At 40.2% G+C, this 24,692-nt stretch overlaps 1 protein-coding gene across 12 annotated transcripts in view; it reads right to left on the bottom strand.

Moving 5' to 3' along the window:
• The window catches only part of LOC104693513 (ankyrin repeat and KH domain-containing protein 1), a 101,158-nt gene that overhangs the window by 73,961 nt on the left and 2,505 nt on the right, over window positions 1–24,692 (bottom strand). For all 12 annotated transcript variants that reach the window (XM_039559345.1, XM_039559344.1, XM_039559338.1 and 9 more), the window contains exon 2: window positions 12,246–12,399. In XM_039559345.1, coding sequence (XP_039415279.1) covers window positions 12,246–12,399 — 154 coding nt within the window. The remainder of the gene's footprint in view (window positions 1–12,245; window positions 12,400–24,692) is intronic.

The following is a 24,692-nucleotide window of genomic DNA, read 5'->3' on the forward strand; positions in this document are numbered from 1 at the left end:
CACCAGAACTGGTAAAAGAAGAGAAAACCATGCAGGACAGCAGACTACTGCCTGACTACGACAGCAAACAGCCACTAAACCACCCTACCCACCTCACAGACCTTCCCCGTCACTCATTCACAATGTCTGTTCCAAATGTTTGTTTCCTAATCCAGGATCTTTATAAAGAAATTCAATCTTTCAATTTTTCAAGATTTTGCTCCTATTGAATCGCTGTCAAGGAAACATTTGGCTTACTACAAGGCAACAAGTTCCCAGATGCAGCCCTCAACACTGCTGATTCCTTACAGGAACCACGACTTCCAGACACTCTCATCATGTATGTGCATAAAATTGTGCTGATCACTCAACCAAATGCACTTTGATCCCATACATATTACATGTAGTTTATAGGGAAGCATCATGAATTACTCTGGTATCATGATAACGCATGTACTTCAGCAGCAGCAAGCAGCTTTTCTACCCATCTCACTGCAGGTGAGCATCTGGAAGAGAACTCTGACTCTTGGGTTACCTTGTGTTTTAAAGCAGCAGCTACAATTAGGACAGAAGCAATATTACAGTGAAAACAATTGCCAGTTCTGTCTGAGAGTAACAGCTATTTCTGCCAGCTCCAGTAAATTGTTGGGGTTTGTTCTGGTTTGGTTTTTATTTTTTTTAATGAAAAAAGCACTTTTACCCATTGGCAACTAAGACCTTCTTCCCAACTTGTTTTTGACTGCAAAAAAATATAAGATTTGAGAAAAATATTTAAAACACAGTACTAACTTTAATTCAAATTATAAAGGAAAAGAATGGGATCAAACAGTGCTTTATAAACACCTATGTGACTCTGAAAAACCTGAATTTGTTTTGGTGTTTTGCTGGGATTAAATGGGAGTTACTGGATATCACAGTTAAATTGGAGCTCAGCACTTCATTTTAAAAATCTTTTTCAATGACCAAGTCAGGGATTTCTCTTTTAGGTTTGTTTTTTTTTCACCCTTAGCACAGATAAAAGCCAGCAATACACACCCAGAACGATTTGCCACAGCAGCAAAACCACAGCAAACTACTTGAGTGCCCAATGCCTTTTCCCTTCCAGTCTTCTCTTTCCTCCCTCACTATCTCTTCCTGCAACAATCCCACCACACCTTCCACAGGGCTGCAGCACCAGCGAGTATTCAACTCCATTTGTACTTATAAACCTAAAACAAATGCTCTTTTGCTTGTATCACGCTTGCCAGCCTCGCTGTGATTAGCTAAGGGAAAACTTCAGCCACAGGCGGAATTGTTCGCCTGGCTTTGTCTGGCTTTGAACTGGACACAGTTGAACGGCAGAGTCAGCACATCTCCCGAGCTGGGCAGTCACCTGCTCCCAGCCTGCCCAGCAGAGTGTGAGCACACACATCCCAGCACATCCCAGCACATCCAGCAGCACAGAGCCAGGCACGCAGCGCTGAAGGGACACGGGGAGCTGCCGTCACCCACCCAGAGCCCAGCCAGAATCACAGGAGCTCCGCTCAAATTCTGAGCTTTGGGCATCAGCTCGGACACTCCTGTATGTCAAGGAAGCGTCCAGGCTAGAGACTGAGGAGAAAGAATCTGATTGCTTCTGGGTGGTTACACGAAGTAGTTTTTGACCCTCAAGTCACTCTTGGGGAATTTATTTTAAGCTAAGATTGTAGTATGTACAGTATTTACCCATACAACTAGAAAGGTGGCAACTTGGTAAATGATTCAGAACCAGAGATTATGACCTCTGTAAAGAAACCTATGAATTTTTTACTTTGTGGCATGAACTATGGGAAAATGTACACAGTTCATTTAATTATTTTACAGGAAAATATCAAAGCTAATGGTTGGCAATTACTCTTCATTTCCTGGCTCTTCCTTTCATGCCTTATCAGAGAGAAGTATTTTCCTCATTTCAAGTCTGACAATTGCTTGGCTCCAAGAATCTGAAAGATATATGTCAAAGAGCTAAGACTGCTACTGAAACATGGAAAGGAGGAACATGGAAATGACACTGTCCACAGTGGGAGGGTAAGAAGCAAAGAAAAACCTCAAATATCCCTGGAAAACACCAAGAGAAGAAAAAAAATATCCACGCTGAGAAAGGTGCACAGAATTCCTGTTCTTAACTTCCAGCATTCTAACTCAGCCCAGCATTTCACGTCTCATCCTCTTTAGGGCTTGTGTCCCTTGAAAACAAGTTACTTTACAGCCACTCCCACCTATTCAGTGGGACAAGGAGAAGAGGACAGAATTACTTTCTGTTCTTTGAGTAACCTAAGGCTTATGAAGGGAAAGTATCTATGGAGACTGACGCCAGGATATGACCCCCCTGCACAACAGAGATGCAGGAAGGCAAGAACTCAAGTAACCTTTGAGTGCTATTTATAGGCAAACAGCCCACTTGAACTCTTCTCAAAATTTCTGGCAGTCAGTGGGAAACTGAGCCCCAAGGGGCTGTTCCTGAATCACAAAGCAACTCTGACTCAGTACAGTACTCAACGACTATCTGTAAAAAAAAAAAAAAATCTGAAAATAGTACTACATTTTCAAGCAAAGATCTAAGAGTAAGCTGAGTGCCAGTAACATCACTGACTTAACTCGGAAGCCCACAGACTTCTAGCCCCCAGTTTATGGCAATTATGTATGGCAAAGCAAGCCAAAATACTGAGTATTTTCAGAGACTGATCAAGTGCATTTCTTTTAAAAACAATCACCACACTAATGGCGTATAGCACAGACTAGTGTATAAATTCATGTTTCAAACTGAACATCTGAGAAACTCTTCATAAAACCCTCTCCTCTGCCTAAAATGATCCACAGCCTTTCAGCGTACTGTCATCATGACATACATGCTGCATAGCAAAAGATCCTGAAAGTAAGACCTTTGAGAATGCCAAGGTAGATTGGAGTACCAAACTACCAAAAATCAGGAGACTTAAGAGTCTTCTTAAGAAAATACGGAATTTATTTTACCGTGACCCAACTTGAAGAAAGAACACGCCCATCTGCTATTAACCCTCTACAAGAACAGCCATAGGGGGCTCATCCCATCTTTTCTTTTTTGCAGCATCCTCTTGCAGTTTTAAAAACAATAGGGAAGACATGAACTTCCATCCAGGTTAATGCGTCTGAAGCTCTGGTGCTTCAGATAGGAGTTTGTCCATCAGAGACCACAGAATCCAACATGTGGCACCACAGAGAACAAGTTTTACTAAGTTTCTTCAGATGGAGAAACTTAGTAAAACAATGCAGAGAGAAACTGTAACAAGCATGAATCCAATGGAGGGAGTTGCTTCCAATAGTGAGTATGGAAAAATCCAGCCAACTGAGGTTCTACCAAAGCAAACTTCTTTGCTTCTTTAAAGCAAAGGTCTTTGCTCTTAATCTGTGTAAAGACTAAAATAAAGTTGTTCTGCCTCTTGCTGTGTCTTTACAGCTGGGGAGGATCAGGCACTGGGTGTGCTCACTATAGGCAAAGGCTAACAGCCAAAAGCACAGCCACAGTGCGAGTTTATCCTCTTTTCATTAGCAAATCTTCCTACTTTCCCTTCAGAGACTTCCAAAGCATGCTGCTTACTTGGTTTTGGCAATACTAGACAAAGTCAGGACAGGTTGGTTAGAACATTCTTGCTTACTGTGGTCTTCCTCTGCTACTCAATAGCCAACTAATTCTTTGAAAGCAAAGACACAATTTTAGCCTTCTGACTTGAGAAGCTTTTTTAAAGGACATATTCAAACATGAGTGTCAGAAAAAAAAATATACACACACACACACAGGAATAGCCAACTGCACACACAGGAATAATCAAATGCACAAACATGGAATAATTTGTAACAGTACTTCAGAAAAGTAGTGGTAGATTTAAAGTCAAATTCAACTTGCAAACCAAAGGCAAAAGGCAGACAACAAATGGAGATATATAAACAAAAGCACAGCTTGCAGGACAGATGAAATAACACTCCTCTCTCCATGCATCAATAGAGCTCAACTTCAGTAACACGACTCATTTGGGGCATAAAGTTATGAAGAACAGAGATCACATACAGAGACTCCAGGGGAGAACAAGAGCAGATGAAAGTCTAAAGAACATGAGTTAAGGGCAGAGAGAGGTTCGATGTTATTTAGCCAAAAAACCCAAAACCAACCAAACTAAAAAAAAAAACCCCATAACTGAGGGTGATATCAGTCTGTAAGCCAGCTCTAAGGATGGCTGCATTGGAAAAGGGAACACTGAACCCAGACAGATGCATTTAAACAAGCAGACAAAGCCACTAAAAACCATCAACTGCTTTACTACATCTTTCTTCCTTGCCTCCCGAAGCTCTTCCAAAGGAAGCAGCTCAGGGCTCCCTTCACCCTTGAGTTACATATTTCAGTACATAACCCTGAGGGCTGGCAGTCCAAGAAACCTTCTCATCCCAAGGACTGCAGTGGGCTTGGCATGCTGTGGAGCTTCCAGCACTGGAGATAGTCTGTCTAACCAGCTCCTAAAGCCACCTGTCAGGAATGGCACAAGCACAGTTGAATTTGCCTGGGGAGAAGGAAGAGAAGAAGATAAAACTGAAGCTACTGAGACTTTTTTCAGCCAGATTTTTAAAAAACCTTAAAGAAGCTGTACAGAATTTGAGAGAAAAGTGATGCCTAAATGCCAAATTAACAATTCTTGGTTTGGAGGCAAGCGTTGTTACACAGGGGGAAAAGTCCCTCAAGAACTGCACTGTGCATTTTGCTCCCACAACAACTACTTTCCTTATGGATACAAGCTGGATAACTTTATGCAATGCAATAATTTTTTTTAACATATTCTAGTATGTATTCAATCTTTAAGTATTTAAATAATTCATATTCACAAAGAATATAATCTGCCTTTTTGGGCAAGATGTTTAATGTACTACAACTCATTCTAAATCTAGAGATTTAAGTTCTTAGCTTTTGAAGTAAGGTCTGTAAAACAGCACAAAATAATTTATAGCAGGAAATGAAGATGCTCGTATCCCATTGCAAAAAAAGCCACTTGTTACCACAAGCAGAATCAAAGATGAGTGGCAGCATATTTTTACATATTTTGTTTTTCATTCACCTGGTGAAAAGTAGCTTGACTTTCTAGAAATAAGCAGAACTTAATAACTTACGCTATGCATATACTATATTGGCATTTATTTTCTTAGAAACCTGCTTGTAATTACTTCCTAAACATACAACAGTAGTATTTTGTCAAAGGTGAGTAAACAATTAAAAAACCCAACTGATTCATGTGTTACCCTGCAAAGTATTGATGAGTCAGTAAATCTGTTACTTCTGACACTTTAAAAGACTCCAAATATTTGATAAGAGTATAAAACTGTCAAAGGTGTTATAGATAGCTGTGTTATAGCCCACACCAAGAGCTCCAGTAACTCCTCTCAGGTGTCCCCAGACACTCACAGCACACGACCCAGAGGGTTTTGGCAGCCAACAGCCCTGCTCTAATGCAATGAGTCCTCACAGGACACTTCCATCAGCTCCAGGAGGGGTGGCTCTACATCCAGACTATCAACCTGACTTACCAGTTAGTCCAGTACGAAGCTAAGTGGCTGGCACTGGTTACTGCCACCACGCTTGAATATTAAGCTACAGAACATCAAAAAAAACCCCAAAACAAAACAAAAAAAACCAACCAACCAAAAAAAAAAAAAAAAAAAAAAAACCACCAAAACAACCAAACCCAAAAGGGAAATCTGATAGATTGATTCAGATCTGATCATCTGCACACTCCAAAGCATCCAGCCAATGCTCAAACTCTCTTTTGAACACTTCTAAACTCTGATTTTATCACCATGTGCTAAGGAAACGACACGACAGACAAATGCAGACAACAATAAAAAACGCAAACATAGATTTCAAGTCAGTGTAATTGAGGTTTTTTAATAAACTCCTAAGACTCTTCTCACAGGAAGTACAAGCAAGAGATTGAGGCTTGTCTACCTCCTCACTACTCTCTCACTCTCTCCTGACACATTTCATTAGAAGAGTTACATTCTGGGGAACTCAAACTTCTGAGAGCATAACAGTTTCATTTCCCACAGTTCCCAACTCTGCTCCCCTGTCTCCCACCATCCCAAGGACAGCACAACACCAGAGCCATCTGCTGAGAGAGGAAGCAGAGACAGGGACCAAAGAGAACAATTCTGAGACCAAAGAGAACAACTCTGTACCAGGTACATCCTGCCTCAATTCAGGCACTACCCAGGATTGTCAATAAAGCACTGCTGCTTTTCTCCTGCCCAAACTCTCCCTACATTCCTTTTGGCTGAGGCTACTCCAAGCACTAAAATAGGAAGAAGTCCTGAAATCAATACTGAATGGAAAATAGTTTTTAACCAGCAAGAATATGTTCCCCATATTGGAACAAGAGAGCAAAGTGTGTTCTATCTTACAAAAGAATCCAAATTGCATGAAAAATAAAATATAGCAGAAGGAAAATAGAAAGGAGAAGCCAAGTTAATACAAACTATATTCAGGACTGAAAAAATCCTGAATAAAAGGAGGATTGCACAAATTGTTTATGGCAAAATCATGAAGAACTTGCTGATTACTTATGATACCTCTGAGATACATACACAGATATATATAAATATGTAGTCAACTTGAGAGATTGAGGAGAACCCTGGCCATTTTTTATACTTCACAAAATAAAACTGGTAATTCTTCTCTCATCTCTCCCCACTCCCCATCCCCTCTAAGAAAGGTTAAAATCATCTTTGCCAAAGAACTCCAAAAGTATAGCTTTCAGAGCTGGTAAGGTAACTTAGCCATCTGATACCTAAAGGCATCAATTTAAGTGTTATGACAATGAGACTGTTCTTCACAGCAAAATCCATCTGGAAAACAGCTAAAAAATACGAAGCTGGTACATTTAACACACTGTCAAAGCACGGAAGTTAAGTTGACTAAGAGCAGGATTAGACTAGACTTTTTCTAATCTAAAAGCCTACTAGACTAGAAAAAATATTTAAATCACGCAAAATCTCAGAGAAATATAATATTAATAACTCAATTACATGCACACAATTCAGTTTATCCAACTTACTCAAAAGCACAACATATCTGTATATTTCACATACCATATATTCCTTCCCACTCTGAATCTTTAGATGGTGAAGAAAGAAAGTGAGTAAGTCACTGTAATGTGCCAGTATCTCAAAAGGATGAAGCTTTCCAGTTAGCATGACAGTGGTGATTTCAGTGGCAGTGCAGTTTTTATCTCTAAAGAAACACCTACCATGAAGCCTATTCCAACTGCCCTAGGGAAAGCTGTTTCTCGTATTTGGTCTGTATACCATGTCCATACAACACCAAGTATTTTAGATCAGATCAAATTATGGTGAAAAACCTTTCTTGGTTTACAATCTGTCACAATAACTGGACTAAGGTAAGATTTTGGCCATGTTGAAGGAGGCTAAACACACTGCAAATATGATATTGCGACATTTTTACAATAAAGTTACATCTTTGCTCAAATTCCAACAATCCTCTCTGATTCCCCCCCAAAAAGACCCTACTTCTCTTTTTTTTATTTCATAACACCAATACAGATCTAGATATGCATTTGCTATATTCCACAAGCACACAGGAGCAACCAATAAATTGACAAACATGAATCTGTTTTCTGCAGACCTCCACTTCTATAGTTTCAAGTAGAGCTTGGACAACCCTTCAGACATTAAGTTTCTAATGCCCACCTTCATTCAAATCACAGCTTAGTTACCCATCAGCCCTACAAAAAGAAACACCAAGTCCACACATGAATCTTATTCATCACAAATAACATAATCAAAGAAATTCTCTAGCCCAGTCTCTGACACTTTCCAAGGGTTCCCTCGGATGCAGGATGAAAGCAAGCTGTGCCTCTCTGGCACTGTTCTTTTAGACTACAGCTCACTCCCTGGTAACCCTTGTTGTTAGTGATTATGAATGGATTTGATCACATCACAAGGATAAAAAAAAAAAGCAGGTTTGGTATAGAAATAGCATACACAGAGGAAAGCACTCAATTTCACTATTGCTGAATCTACTCTAACCTTTCAGTTTATCCTAAAGCAGGTAGATCTCATCTGGGCTCATTCATATTTTGATCTGTGTTCTATATTCCCACTAAGGAGGTGATCACTTCCACTTCTTGCCTTTCCCAGTTACAAAATACACAATCTATTCTCCCCCCATCACCCTACCAGCTTTCCAAAGAACAGTATCAGGCCCTCAGGCCTGAATGAACTACTGAAATTCACAGGTATTAACAGACACATTATTAGAACTCGACTTCTCTTTCACCATTTACACTACAATTAATCCCTCAAGTCTCAAAAACACCAAACCATTTATGTGAGGGGCTCCAGCCACCTTAATATTGTACTTCAACAGAAAAGAAGGATGTGCATAACTTTGCTCCCTGTTTGAACATAAGGATGGACTATTCGCATGTTTCACTAAACAAACCTTTGGCTCAACATTCTCCCTCTCAAAATATTTTCCTCACAAGCCTCTTTGCAAACAATAGTAGGAGTCCTGAAGAACTCACTGCTTACAGAACTCCTCCCTATGTAGATACTCAACAGGAACATCATGTGCTGCAAAGGCAGCCAAAGTTTCTTTACCACTTTCTTCTGCATCTTTTTTTGATGCTTTATTGTCAAAGTGTTTCAACGTTCAGATTGAACACACTTAAAATCTCTGCTGGTAGGGACACAGGCACTCAAGCTATTTCCTCAAGTGACTTCCCAGAAAACTCTGCCAAAGCATGCTGAAACACTGTCAACAGGGTAATCTAACTGCAGGGATTTACATTTTGACATTTCACAACTTTCTGTAGAATTCTGTGGTTTTGGTGCAGAATTCACCAAATGGGCATCCAGGATTTTTATCTGGCCACGTGCCTGAACCAACACCTTTCTCTGTGCTACAAAACAACCCACAGAAAGAGGACTGCACAACACAAGAGAGTCATTTCCCCTTCCTGATGCCGATACAAGTTGGGAACAGAAAATGAAACGGGTTTAACCAGTCAAAATTTCCCCACTTTGCCCTTTTATCAACACATGTTGAGGACCCACAAGGAACCCAAGAAGAGCAAGAGCTTTCAACACTCTAACCATTCCTTCCCAGTAGCAAAGAGCTCTCATCTCCAGCTATCAACTACTGTCCCTAAAAAGGGACTTTCTTACTGAAGATCCACACAAGAATCATGACTTTTCAAAGCTGGTATTTTAAGAAATCAACAGTACCCTAATTAACAGTGGAGAAAAATATTTCTAGTGCAGAACAGGACTCCACTCTCAGAATACCAATAATCTGTTTAGTTACAGCCTGAAAAATGGAAACAACCTCCAAACAGGATGGTTCTCATTCCATAGGTTATTTTACCTATATATCCCATCTCTGCTAATAGGAGTTAAACTGAAGGAAAATATGCAATATTTGGTTTGCTTAGGCTAAAACTTGCCAAACAACAGGATTCAATTGTTTTAATTTATCTTCTATTTCTGAAGATTGAAACATATTTACAATGCTCTCTTGGTCTTCAGATTGTAAAACTATTTTTTTGTGAAATAATACAAACACTGACAGTTGTTTAAAGATAGTTGTTCATTAATAAAGTGCCTGTTCTTTCACAGAATAAAGTATGGTTGTCTAAACTGAAGCTCATCAGGCAGGTTTTCAGAGGACCTGGCAAACACAAGAAATCTATGTTTGTGTGCACATGGATATGTACATGTGTGTAATTGCTGCTATGCCAAGAAGGGTGAGAACAACCCTCTTGCTAGAAATTTGGCTTAAGGCTGTCACCTTCAACATCCACAATCCTTGAAAAAGAATAAGCACGTTGAACAAGCAAGTGAAAAAATATCCAGCACTCTCATGGTGGGTAAATACAGATATATATACAGATACATAGAAACATTTTCAAGCAGTTCAAATAACCTCTGGCTTCTACACTTGCGTATGCAGCAGCACTCAAATCAAGACAGCTACTTACAAACAAAACACAACTCCTCCAAATCCTACAGTACACAATAGCTGAAAACCACTTCTGCACAAGGACTTTGAAGAACAATATCCCATGTGGCTGCAGTTGCTGGAGCTTACTTTGCAGGACTAATAAACGACATGTCCATGTGAGATCTGAGCACTAAAGGATTCAGGAAGAATGAGCAAAACTAGTTTTGCAAGTCATACTCATTAAGATCCTAATGACACAGCCACAGATCTGGCATGTGAGAAACCCCAAGAAATCCAAGACACTAAATACAAAACTGATTTTCCTCTAGGTTGTAAGGCAGAATCAAGCCTATCACAGGAGAGGGGGACCATCACAACCAAGGCCAAGCTACCCCTGGAAACTACAGACAAGGCTTTAAATTAACTTCATGTTTGAGCCATAGTTCTGTCATCTACTTTTCCAAGCTGTCCTTAACGCTGAGGACTGAACTGAGACTAAAACAACAGCAGAAAGCACCTGCTTTTGCCAAACTGCAAAAGAATACAAAGGCCCAACACTAGGCTGCCATGATGGAAGCCCAGAAGCTCACTTAGGGTTAAAAAGGGTATTTTCAGCAAAACGAGGCAGATAAATCCAGTGAAGATAATAGAACATCTCCCAGAAACACTAACTTCTTTTTCACCCACTGTCAAATTATGGCTTTTATTAATGAACTACCAGATTCGCAGCATCTTCTTTAGGTTAACCTGATATTTTTAGTGTTCCAATTCACAGAGGGAAAGACAAGTATAGCTTAACTAGAGAACTTTCCCCAGAGTATTTTCACTCTTTTGATCTCACACATTCATCAAGTGGCATTAATTTTGTCCAGTCTTTTTAGAAAGGGAAACAAAGTCCTTAAAAAAAGGCACTCTTTTTTTGATTTGTGCTTCTTTCCAGATTCCTTCCATTCTCCCCGTGTACTTGGGAAAACCAAGGCAGGGAAACTTCAGCTTAAAAACAAATCATCTAATCTTGGGGACAAATACCCAACTACTGCTTAGAAATCTGCAGACTGCATTCTCACAGGTGTTACAAGCAGCAAAGGAACCTCCTGCATATGTCAAATACTGTGAGATCCCTGTGAGCACTGCAGCCCCAGCTCTAAGCACCTCAGAGATGCACTGCCCCATAACACCAGCCAGATCCACTGGCAATTTATAAAGCCAGAAACAGGCTTTGGGACACAGCAGCCACCAGGTACATGAGAGGACCCAATTTTCAATTTTAAAAGTGCTTAAAAAGGACTAAATTATTCAAATTCCCTTAGTGCATGGAGTATCCCAGGAACAGATTGTCTTCCCTGCAAAACAAAGTTTGGTCCTCAAGAGTTACAGCAGATAGGCTGCTGCAACTTCCTGCTGACAAGAGCTATGCTGTGTTCTACGTTGGGGTTTTTTCAAATCCAAAATGCAAAGAGAACCCAAATCCCAAATCCCTGCCCCCTTTGCTTCCTCAGAATAAAGTTCTCCTTTAAGACTGTACACAGCTAAGAGCTATTTTATGTAGCTCTTTAAGTGTTCCAAAGTAACATCTGAAAACTCCAATTTCAGCACACCACTACAAGTCTGAGTATACACCCATGATGATCACATGGGATTTGTTTCAAAGCAGGGGTTTTACATCTTTTTGTCCTTGGAATTTTGAAACTAACAAATAATTTTCAAATCCAATGCAAACACCCCAGTAACAAATCATAGGAGGATTTGAATTAGTCAAGCTTTCACTCTTAATCTAATAAATGTAGAGACAACTATGTTCATCAAGTCTGGTTCCAAAACAGGAATGTTTAATATGTATTTTCCAACACTGATAACCTCAGAACTACAGAATGCAAAAATGTTTTTCTGAAAATTAAAAAAAAGAAAAAAAGTATTTTTTCTGGAGTAATGAATTAATAATTATATATTGACCAAAGCAGCAGGAAAAAAAAGTCATTTTAGCAAGCCTACTTCCTTCTATTCTCTCCCCATTAATCCTCCCTCTGGTAACATATGTAATCTCAAGTCAATGAAATACCATTTAATTAAAATTAATTTTTCTAACTTTGTATGTACAGAAAGAGTGGGCCAAGCAACCTGCAACACTTGTAAGAGTTATGAGCTTGTTTTCCGTGTTCTGCTCATCATGGTAAATTTCCAGACTCCTGAACACTTTGCTAGTGTCAGAATTTATGTGCTGACAGATCCATGTACAAGTCAGGTTCAGAAAAAAACTATACAAAGAAAGTACCTGCTGCCTCCAGTAAGGCTTCTAGTCTTGCTTGTGTTTCTGGATCCACAGTTCTCAAGTCCGCACCTTCTGCAGCACTCGATAAGAATAACTCCGATGTGGTTTTAAGTACTGGGTTATCAAGATCTTCTTGGTCCAAAATAAATGATTCAACCTGTTTGCCAAGTTAGAAAAACAGTTTTACTATTTTTGAAGCTTTAAAGTAAATCTAAAATATTACCAAAAAAATACCACAGAAATAATCTAACTGTACTATCATAATTGTGTTTTATCTGCCAAGAACATAGAACAAACCTGCAAAAAACATCTGGTAAACTCACTCAAGAGGTAGTTAAAAATTACAAAAAAAACCCTAAAACCCTACATAAAAAAAAAAAATACTGCAAAAAATTACAGTTTAAAACACCTTAAATACAGCAAGGTGAACTCAGATTAAATACTGAATAAGTGTTATGCATGTTTGCACAGTTAACAACTCAAGCAGGCAGCCACAAGAGGCTGTAACATCTTTGTCACCAGAAGCTCATCTACCATGTTATTAATAAAAGCCACCAGTAATGACTTTGGTACAGCTGAACCTATCTGAATGCCAGGGAAAGATGGAATGTTTTCCCGAGATGCCTTTCACCTCTCTTTTAAAAGTAATTTCAATGGAGGTAGCACAAAGATTTTGTTTGTTTTGATCATGAACACAAGAGTTGACCAAAACTCAACCCCAAAACAGCTGTCTCCAAGCTGGCACTCAGTATTAGCCCAGTCTGCACTGCTTTCTGGACAAGAAGATCTGCAGAACGATTAAGCAGGCAGGTATTCCAACCGAGCAGCAATAATGCTGTCCCACCAGTGCCCCACGTGACCTCCAAACACAAGCCCATGGAATTACTCAACATAACACACTGCAGTTTTATGACAGCTTGCCAGAGTAAACAAGGAGGACACCTGACTCACACTCTAATGAGAGCAGAGCTGCATTTCAGAATCTCCCAAGTTCAGACATAATTTCCTCTGTTTTCAGTAATATTTTAAGACAAAAACACTATTTCATAATTAGATGTTGTCTGTTATCTGTACCAACACTACTGGTGCCTTAGATATGCCATAGAAATGAGACATTCCTGTTACTCAGCCACCACTGTCCTCTCCCACTTCATACCCAAGCCTCATCTTCCTTTCTCAGTTTTCCACAAAATACTTCCCCCTATTTTTCTCACCCCAGCAGAAAACTACCATCTCGTTTCCCCTGGAAAGGGAAAATTTATACTTTAAAAAAAAAAAAAAATCAAATCAGGCCATCTGCAAATTCATTAAGCGCTCCATTGTGTGAACAATGTTAACAGGATCTGGGAGCAGCACAGAGCACTGCTATTCAAGAGCAACTTGGGTTCGCTCATTTCTTCCCCTTTTTGATATGTAAATGGCTGTAACACTATCCCCTGGTGTCCGAGCCAGCCCTGTGTGTCAGTGAAATGCTAACATTGGAATATAATGGGAATCAGGGAACAAGTATGACTTTTTAGGAACACCGAACATGAGGTCGACATCTCAGTGGATATGTGTGATCCTGGCCAGCTTACAGATAGTAGATCTTGTGTACCAGACACAAATATTAAAGGTAAGGCAGCAGGCTCTGATTTGGTGCTCAGAGAAGCAAGATTTCTAGGTTAGTCCAGGCAACGGTCCTTAAACAAGACAACTGTCATTGCAAGAAAGAGAACATTTAAACGAGCAGAAAAATAGCGACCTAAACCAGTGATACACATTTGTACTACAAAGAAGAGCTATTTACAACTCACAGCAAAATGCATCCCTACAGTAAGATGCCCCTCAGCAGAACTCAAATTCCAGGTTAGTCCATAGCCAGCTTAAAGACTCCCTGCTTTCATGAGCTCTGATGCAAAACTGACTTCTAGGAAAATTCACCCTTACCTACGTGAGTACTTCAGGGTTTTTCATTTTTTCCCACAAGACTACATAAGGTACTAATATGATGGAAATATTATTCCTATTACAACATGTTTGTGTGATCTGGTGAAGGGCAGAAAATCCCACTGCATGTACATGAAAATTCATTATATACAGCTGAGAACTAGATACAAGAAATTTTATTAGATGCTTATGGACATCTTTCTTTGTCAACTACATCACTACATTTAACAGCAGTCCTCCCTCTTGAGGACACACCAAAAGGAGCAAAAAAGTCACCTACCACTGAAGCAACTGCACTTGAGAACAGCAAGCACTGGAGAAACACTCAGTGGCTCCTGGCAAGCCTCAGGGTTCAGCCTTGGGAAGAGCCAGGCAACCCTCAGGCAAAGGGAAGCACAGCAGCCTTGCAGCAACCTGCCAGAAGCTGCCCTGCTGCAAGTTCTAAAACTTCATGGTTTTGACACTTTGGGAAAGATATGGACCATTTTCTCCCCAACTGCTACCAGCCCAAGCTCACTGGGATATGTTTACTGGATATTACAGGCAACAGTGCACCCCTTGAACCTAAATCAGTGTTAATCCACTATTCACAAATACTCAGCTTGCAAGGAACCTCTCTCTCCCCAACAGGGAATACATTTTCCTTACAGGAACCTCTAAACAAGTCTGTCTTTTTAACAATGATTGTGCAAACACTACTAATTAAAGTGAATTACACACACAGTTTGTACTTAAGAATACAACTTGGGTAGTACTGGTGCAGTCTGCTCTTTTCACCACTCTTTTCAACTCTTCCTGCCTTTCTGCTCTTCCTTACACCAGCAACTGTACTTCCAGAGACCTTGCACATTTAAAATCTCACAAAAAATCTTGCTTCACATACAGTATTTTCATCATAGTTTTATATCACAGGAAAGCAGATGCTTTCATTATTACTGCACATGTTAAGCATCAATTTTTAGGTTTTGTTTTGATTTTTTGTAAGAGCTTAATAACATACCCACAATACAAATATAACTTCAGTGTGAAAATACTGAAAATCCATATGCAAAATGTTAAAATAGCTGCATCGCCGCCAGTCTCCCAGAACAAACTTCAATGTATTTTCAAGTTAGAACATCTGACATTTCTGTAAATCAATGCAGTTTCTCACACACTAAGACAAAGCTAGAGAGAATGAAGAGTTGGATATCATCACTCACAGCAGAGTGAGAAATCACCTAATTCATCAGATGCCTCTTGTGAATGGACATGACCTACAATGATCACATATTAATAATAAATTGTTTTAAAAATCACACTATCCCAAATATGTCAAACAAATTTGGCTTTTCAAACAAAAAATAAACTTATTTAATAATCAAAACAAGCAAGTAAAAAACCCAAACATATTTCACGTTAGCATTCCTGGAAGACATATTACACTGTTCATGTGGCAAAATTTAGGCACTCTGCTCTATTCTAATCAGATCTGCAGCAAAGTGATAGAGTAACCAGTCACTGTGCTATTTTTGGATTCTTTTGCGAGCTGCTTTGGGCAGCTAATACGCATCTTACTTGGGAAGGCTCATTAGGAACACATGGATTCAAGATATTATTCTAACTGCCAAAACAATTTCACCTTCCCAGTCAAAACCCAAGAAGCTGCACAGAACCGGAGGGCAGGGCTTCAGCACACCGTGTGTCTCGTGCTCTTCCACAGCAATGATGGACCTTGCCTGACGTTCTGCCAAGGACTGCAGCAGCCTCGCAGCTCTGCAGATCCAGTTACACCCCTGGGTCCTCCCTCCAGAGCAGCTACATCGCAGCTACGCGGCCTCAACTCCATCAGTGCCTATACCTTAATACCACGACTGAGTTTACTGCAGGTCAGGGGTAGCAAAGGGACTTTGCAGGCACCAACATCGCCACTAACACTGGCAATTCTGGTGAGATGGACAATGACATGCAGGGTTACAACACATTTCTAATATTAAATCTAAACCGATCTTCTTTATGTTGCACTGCTGCAAAGTACTTTTCCCAGAATAGCCTGGACCTGCTCACAAATAGCCTGTTCCTGACAGGCTACAGACGATGGAAAAGCTTCCTGGGTAGCTGTACAGCACTGTTCTCTCCTCCTCCTGCAGGCAAGGGCAGCAGCAGAGACAGATCATTCTACCTTCCATTTGTGCCAAACTAGTGCCCCTGGGAACACTATCTTTACAAAAAGTGTTGATAGGAAAGGAAAGGTGCTGTGAAATTATTTCCTTGAAATTGTATTTTCCAGGAACCCCTTGAGCTATGAACACTTTTTTGGGGTAACAATACTCTTTGCTCTGTTCGTGGAGTGTTAACAAATAAGGAGTCCCAAGCTCTCGACTGGGACTCCTGAACTCCTATTTTTAATGCAAATAAATGAGTACCTGAATTTCTCTTTTGTGTTAGGAAACCCTTCCTAATTATTTCTATAACAATTCCATTTGGACATTTTCATTCCATAATTAACAACATGTGCAATGCTGTATTAGAATCACACTAGAAAGTTCGTGTGGATTTGTCTGATAAACCCAACCTCTAACAGTTTATGGTGTCGTGTCCTTTATTAAACTGAATGTCAATATTGGATTAATACTTGCAATCCTGCTCTAAAAGTTTTGAGGAATGGTGATAGGACACAGCACTAAGTTAAGACTAAAAATGAGTTCGTGTTTCAAATTTGACATCAAACACCTTTAAATTTCACATATAAAGGATGTCAGCTTCAAAACCATAATTATTCCAAGGAGAAAGTAAAGTGAAGGACTTTGTCCCTGACAGGACACTCTTAGATGCTCCCTGCAACAAGTAAGTGCAGCACTACCCCCTTGGTGTGGACTTAACACCACCAAAAGGCCCGGTTTTGATTTACCAGAAGATGCACTTTGTAACATTCTTCCCCTGCCAGCCCAGCCAAACATTTTTGCACCTGCTTAAGGTGCCTTCCTGCACAACCATTTCAGTTTCAAGAGATGGAGTAAAGCAAGAGGAAGAACCACACACTAATGTGGGTATTTTCACAAAACCTTTCAGTGGGGGTCTCAGGACACTGTCCTTTCTTGGCACTTCAAAGCTACAGAAAGAAAATAAACATTTCAGGGAAGTACTCTAGAGTCAGTACCTAGAAACAACATAGAATCAATGGGAACAACAATTCAGACATAATTAATGATATAAAACCATACCCACTCTGTTTGGCTTGAGCTGTAATTTCTGAAGACAGTTTCTTTCATTAAAAAACAGAAGTTCCAGCCCAAGAAGACAGAAGCCATGAAGACAGTCGTGACCTGTGAATCACCAAGAGAGCATTGTCCAGCACTATGGATGCTGTGATTACACAGCATCCTGCAAGCCCAGGGGGGCACAGCGGGCTTGGGGTCATCACCACCTCAATGGAGAGCATAAAGTACATGAAGCATCATTTCCAGTCACTGCTCACCTTGTGACAAGTCAGGCAGCTGTCAGACACTTTCATAGGTTGCTTTAACACATCAAAAAGGGAGAAAACTCAGGGGAGGAAACAAGTAATTTTTCTACCACTTTACTAAATTTCATGGACTTACAAAGGGGTCTGACAAGCTGGAAGATCATTCTTCTGGAAACAGAAAGGCATTAGATCACCTCAGCTCCCTGTGAAGCCATAAATCTGACCACAGCTCCACCTTTAAGTGGAGCTGTCAGTGCTCAGCACCTGCTGCAGCAGTTCTGTAGGCAAGGCATTAGATTGGGAGGATGGGGAGAGAAGGGGTGCAAATCTGTTTAGCTCTGATTGCAATAGAAAGCTAACTGACTGGAGGCAGGATTATCTAAAGGACAGCCTTTATTCCCATAGATATTAAGCAATTACCGGCTAATGAAACGAGCAGCTATAGGATCTGGGCTGTGGTGAGCTCATTTCAGAAAAGGTTCATGTTGCAGACGCTGCTATAGATACAGTGTAAATACAGGTGGACACAACCTCAAGATTTGTTGCTGCAGGCAAGGAAAGGCCCTCAGACACACAGTGTGGGCCATGAATCCAACATCCACATGTGTAACACCATGTTCTTGATGCACTACCACAGGAGCTGACTAAAATGATGGGAGAGACAGCAGGCAGTGAGCAAGGAGTGACATCTTAATGGCTACTCCACCTCAGGGTCTCAAGCCTGGCACCCCAAGTCACCAGTCAGTTCTCAAAATTACAGCTGTTCTTTGAAACATGCAGAAAAACCAATAAATCAGAATTAATGTTTTGTAGTACTACTCTTCCATTCCAGAGATTGCTGACCCTGGTTTTCAATTTTCTTGCACTCGTACTGAACCATAAGCAGACATTCCTGGACAAGCACCTGTCAAAAGGTTCATGTCAATTTAACCACTTACCTGATTTCTCTCTTAAGCAAACAACTGACACTATGCTATTTAAGTAGTTCTGAATACTACAAACTACCCCTTATCACATGCTTCTGGAAAGAGCCGTCTGATCTATGGATCTTCTAGAAACAGGAACACTACAATTTATTTTTATTAAAACACCGTTTCACAACAATAAGCAACATGATTGCACCCTGTTAGCCCTCACAGAATTAAGGCTCAGAACACACAGGTTGACTCCTCTTGGTACGAGAAACTGGCAGTGTTACAAAGTTTCTCTGTATAGCAGAAAAGAAAGCTTTACTCATCTCAGTAACTACTGAAAAAAACCAAAGAACTGTTAAAACCAGCCTGTAGCTACCATATATTAAATGTCTGATAAACAAAAATAATTATGACTATATTTTCCCAATGTACAAAACAATCTTTTGCAGCAAGGAGCTGTCATGTACAGAACTGGAACTGACAACTGAAGCTTATTCAAAATTCACATCAATCCCAGTAAATCAAGTGCCAATTCTTGACCTGTACTTCATACCAAAGAAAACCTTTGAATGGAGACCAGGAAACTTGACTAAAATAAGCACCACTTGCACTAAGCACTCCTTATTTTCTTGTATTCTATCTCAGTCCACTCTAAATCATGTTTTCGGTGCTCCATCTCCCCCACGTGCTCTGGAATTCCCTCCTCACCTGTTTTTTTCTATGTAATATTCCCACAGAAATAGCCCCTCTTCTTTCCTCACAGCTGGCGTAACTCAGTATTCTGATTTATTAGAATATAAAACAGAATTGTTGCATCAATTTAGCCAGGGCTTTCAGGATGGTGTCCTTGCTCAAGTATTAAATCCCAAGCATTAAAACAAAGTGAAGGCAACTTTTAAGACAGAAGAATAGATGCATTTGTTTGCTGATGTAAAAGCTCACACCCAACCAAGATGGGAAGCATTCTAAGCCACCTTCTTGGAAATGACTTTTTAAGATCTCTTTTCAGTCCAAGGGGACAATGCCTAAACAGACAAAAAAATCGCACAAGTGGATCTTGAATACAATAGTAATTCGATAATCTGATTCCAGGCCAACCTATACATTTCAGACAGAGGAGTCTCAACATTTAAAGTGACTAATTAAGTTATCTAGAGGCTTATAGCAAACTGAAAATCATCCTGGGCTTTCTGCCCCTCTCAGAGCCCAAGCTAGTGGCAGCTATTCTTTTCAAGGCCTGGATAAACAGGTCTGTGCATGCTGTTCTACTGCCAAAGCAGCACAAACCCCAATGTAACTCCTGAGCCATCACTTAGTCATTTCAAAGAAACTATCAGAGAGCCCTGCCTAAGCTATAATCCACTGAAAATTCAATATGTAGCACTATAAGGGCTTTAAAATGTAACTATTTTATAAAAACAATTAAAAGAGAGACATTTATCTAAACTGTTGGATTTATCCTAAGAAATCCTAAATGTCAAGCATTCATGTGAGAGACTCCCTTCTCCCCTGGCTCCCTTTCAGGCTGTGGAGGAACTCTATAAACAGGTGATGCTCAGAAGTCACCATGACCGATGATCAGAGTTTGGAAGCAGATCATTCAGCCCCAAATACTGATCTCCCCTCTTCCCTTGGTTTGAAATACGACTGACTTACGACCTACCGGCCATGTGACACTCTTAGTTTTATTCATGATTTTGGAAAGGGAAAAGTTCAACAGGTTTAGGGACTTTCCTAGAAGAAAATCTTAGTTAATTAGTAATCCCTATGTTTTACTGAAGGCAAGGGAGAATAACTTAGGGACCCAGCTAAAACCTAATGCTAAAACATGAAATGTTAAAAATATGTGAGATGACTTTCTGGTGGCCCACTGTCCATCAGTCAATAAAACATTCTCTTTTTTTTTTTTATTAGGGAATATTTTCTTCCTGTAAGATGGGTATGCAGCTTGGAACCTTTGAAAAGCTCCCCTCGCCAGAAGGGCCAGCCACACTTGTCTCTTCTCAGCTACCACCAGCATTCGGACAAACACATCATCATAATTCAACTGTGAGCAATCCCTCTCAGTCTACAGCACTTTTCCTACAGATTCTGGGATGCTTTGGAAGAGCTAAAGATGAAAATAATTCTGAAAAAAAATCTTGACTCCCTCTTGAAAGCAAAGGACAAAAGTGAATAAGGGGTCTCATCTCACAAAAAGCAGGAAAGAAGTAACAGGATCAAGCACAGGAGCAATTCTTTTATTTATGTTTTATTATAATAAATGCTTTCTACCTGTACTTGAGCAGAAGATACACAATACTGCAAAAACTGAGAAAATTTTCTAGTATTTTATAAAACTTTCAACTAATCAACATTACATAAGAAAAAAATTCTTAAGCAATGAGTTGCAAGAGTAAAAAGAAGATACTATCCTATAATAGGATGCATTTCCATAAATTTCACTTGCTCAGCATTCCTCCAAAAATAGGCTACATAAAACCTCTGCACTTTCACAACAAAAAGGGAGAACTACTTGTTGGGGGGGAAAAAAAAAACCCCAAACTATCTGTATTCTATTACAATATATATCTGTGTATATTATGAACTACAGCATATCATCCTAACTAAATGAACCCCTAAATTCAAACATTAATTCACCTGTACCCCCCTTTCTCAGAGGCAGCATGGTTTTATAACATAAAGGTTGCAACCTTGTTACTGCAGTCAGTTGTTACAAAAAAGAAGCATTTGTATCATTTCAAAGTCAAACTAATCTTTAGTTTATCATAGACCAAGGTCATAGAGGTATCAGCAAGAAAGTTTCTATTTGAGATGAACAGTGCCTGGCCTCAGTGGTTAAAACTTCCTAATTTACCTAAGTACTTGCACAAATCACTGATTTCTGAAGTTTGCTTACAGTACCCCGTTCCAGCAGAAGGCCATTCCCACTAGGAAGATAAGGTTCACACGGGGCCTTTAGGTGGTGTTTGCATGGCACATGGGGGGCTGCTGGGCAAGAAAGCATCCGCAGAAGACAAATGAAAGCACCCTGCTGAAGAGTGAGGCTTCAGAGCTTAACTTAAACAGAGTGCTGCAAAGAGTCCTCAAACAAGATGCAGGAGTTATTTTTCTTGCTTTGTGAAGTTTTCAGTGGGAAAGAAACCTAAGAAAAGCTCCTTTTTCCATATGAGTCAAGACTTGCCTCTGTTTTAAATCCAAGAATCACTTTTATTCCACAGTAACAGCTTAATATTTTAAAGGAATCTTCATATATGGTACAAGAACTCAAAATGACCTACTAAGATCGAAGCTCTGCAGCCTCCTCACCTGCAGGGTCCGAGCCCCAGCTGTGAACTCCAACAAACACCCCAATTCAGTCCTGGAGCTGCTCCCAGTTTTAAAGGCCAGGCCACACGTGTGCACAGAAAAAGGAGCGCCTGTGTATTCCCTTCCCTTCACACTGACCCTTCTGTCAAGTGAATGTTGTAGGGATGGTTTGAGCTCCAAGCAGAGGACAATGTCCCAATGGCACCATCCAGCTGTCCTTACAGCTGGATTTCAGTATCCCTCAAGGCAAGGAAAGGAGACAGGAGAGCAAACCAATATCAAGCCCATGGGGGAGCAGCTGGGTAGCCCCAATTTAAATCAGAACACAAGAACCCATGATTCACCATTAACGCTCAAACAAACCCTTCCCACCCCCCACCAGACTGTAACTAGTTGACTGGTGAAACCTATGTGCAAATTTGTACCTAAATATAGATGTTCTGCTAAATTTGGAAAATCTCTCCTTCCCAAGGGGTTGCACTGCATATTTATGTAATTATACAGTAGTATTTCACATCTTTACTTTCTACACCTATCATTAGAAAACAGTTGCTGACATTTATTTTAGGTCAGGTACTCAACTGGGTCAAGCTGCACTAAAGGGAGACCCAAGTTCTGCAAGAAACCTTAGAAACCAGTTCATTGTAAAATGTTATTGAATAGTATTAACCATAATTACACTGCTTGTTTCTGGTTAGCACAGCCCAGACTTGCAAAGTTACTGAGATATGTACCATGATTTTTCTGAAAGCTAGATGCCTAACCAGACTGGGAATAAATGAACACTCTACTAACCAGCTCTCTGCATCCTGAAGAGTCACCTCAATACTTCTGGAAACCTGAACATGTTATCCCTTGATGTTTTCTAATCAGTGAATTATTCCTGGAAGAAAATGTTACATTTTCTTCCACCTCTTACCTCCTCAATTTTGAAAGACCTTGTCAAAAGAAAAATATCAACTGCTAAACTGAAAACTACATTTTTCAGAGAAAAGGCTTTTCTGCTTAATACTATCTACCTGAATTTGCATCCACTTTTTGAATTTCTATTCCTTACAGTAAAGAAAAAGCTGCTATTTACATTGTTTCTAATACAATGAAAACTAAAATGTCTGAGCATTACATTAACCTCAGAAGTCAAAAGATGCATTGTGCACAGCATTTACAAAGCAGATCCATGTTAAGGTTCAACAATACAGCAATGACTTTAATAGACAACACTGCTAATTTGAAACGAACTACATATTTATTCTGAATTCCAAACCCAGTTTAACAATTAAGAGACTTCAGACTGCAGCGAGGGGGGCCCCAGAAAAAATCTCCAGGTATACTGAACTGCTGTGGAGTGCATGCCATTCAACTACTCATCCTACTCCTTGTAGGAGGTATGTTATGTCTGATTTTTAATTATGCTTTATGTAAATATCCCCAGAGGCTTATGCAATAGGTACAGGCTTAAGTAAGGCGAGCTGGTGGAGGCAGCTCAGGAGAGGGAAGCCAAGAGCTGAGCTGACTCCATAGCCATGGGCTGGTTGAGCTCCAGTTGTCATTGAGGGCCTCCAAACCCCTGAATTACAGAATATGAGAGATTTGCTACATTTGTACACTCACTGCCAAAGGCCACTTACTGAACCAAGCTCCCAGATCCCCTGGTACTTCTGTCGGCACCGCCAGCTTCTCCTACTTGATTTACAACAGCTCAGCAAACGCACCGTCCCCAAGCACTAACACAGCCACATTTATCACCTGCTTCAACTCTTGCCTGCCACACTTTGCTGCTGTGAGGGTTTTGAGGAGGACCTGCATGTTCTGTGGCCACCAAAGACCCCATGGACATGCACTACTCAGCACTGCCCTCCCTGCACACCTTCACCTTGACCTACAGCACTCCTAGCCAGGGTGGAGGAAGCTGTTCAATGCTCGTGCCTTTGGCACCAGCATAAGTGCCAGCAAAATTCACAAGGAGTGGTAATAATACACTTAAAGTCACACCAAAAATTTCACTCTAAACAAGTTGCAGGCTGTGTTCACACCCTGATCAGGCTTGGAAGGCAACTAAGCAACTATTTACACTGAGGTCAAAACCACTTCATTTCTCAGGCTACAACCAGCGGTGGAAGTTTCTCCGAGCACCCAGGAGATTCACAGCAGCCTGCTTTACACAGGAATAGCGCAAACCTCCTGGCCTCGTCCCTCCATGCCAAAAGACATGCTTCAGCTTGCAATTGTTTCTCTTTGCATGTGATAATTTTAACTGGTAATTCTAGAAAATATTCTGCACAGCTGCATTTAATTTTCACCTTGTGGACCTGATACAACTCATTTGTACAGGATCCACTTTAGTCCTTGGTTTCCCAACCAAGAGCCTGGTCACTACCATAGGCAGACACTGAGCTAGGAAACCAGAAAGCTTCGATTTTCTCCCAGTTCTGCAGGCCAGGATAAATGGGGCACACCCTCTTCACCTGTAAAATGGGGACAGCACTCTCCACTGTAAAGTACGTGGAGATCTGATCTAAGAAATGCAATATATTTTCAAAAAGGTTAGGTTAAAATATATTGCTCTTTTCATTCTCTAGATAAATGCTTCATTACACCCTTTGTCCTGCACTTCCCTGGTGATTTTCTTTAACTATTTTGCCATTTTGACCAGTCCAATTATTTTAGCATATTAAAACTCAGACTAATACAAGGACACAAAACCTAAATACCACTGCAGACATGCAGCAGAGCCTACAGAATATTGTACCATTCTTTTTATGGCTTCAAAAGTAGAGAGGAGAGTACAGATCAAGGCAGCATGGCAAAAACTCACTTTTTTTTTTTTTATTTTTAATTCTCCCTTTTAGTTCT

This window comes from Corvus cornix, chromosome 13 (assembly GCF_000738735.6).
Source record: "Corvus cornix cornix isolate S_Up_H32 chromosome 13, ASM73873v5, whole genome shotgun sequence".
NCBI lineage: Eukaryota > Metazoa > Chordata > Aves > Passeriformes > Corvidae > Corvus > Corvus cornix.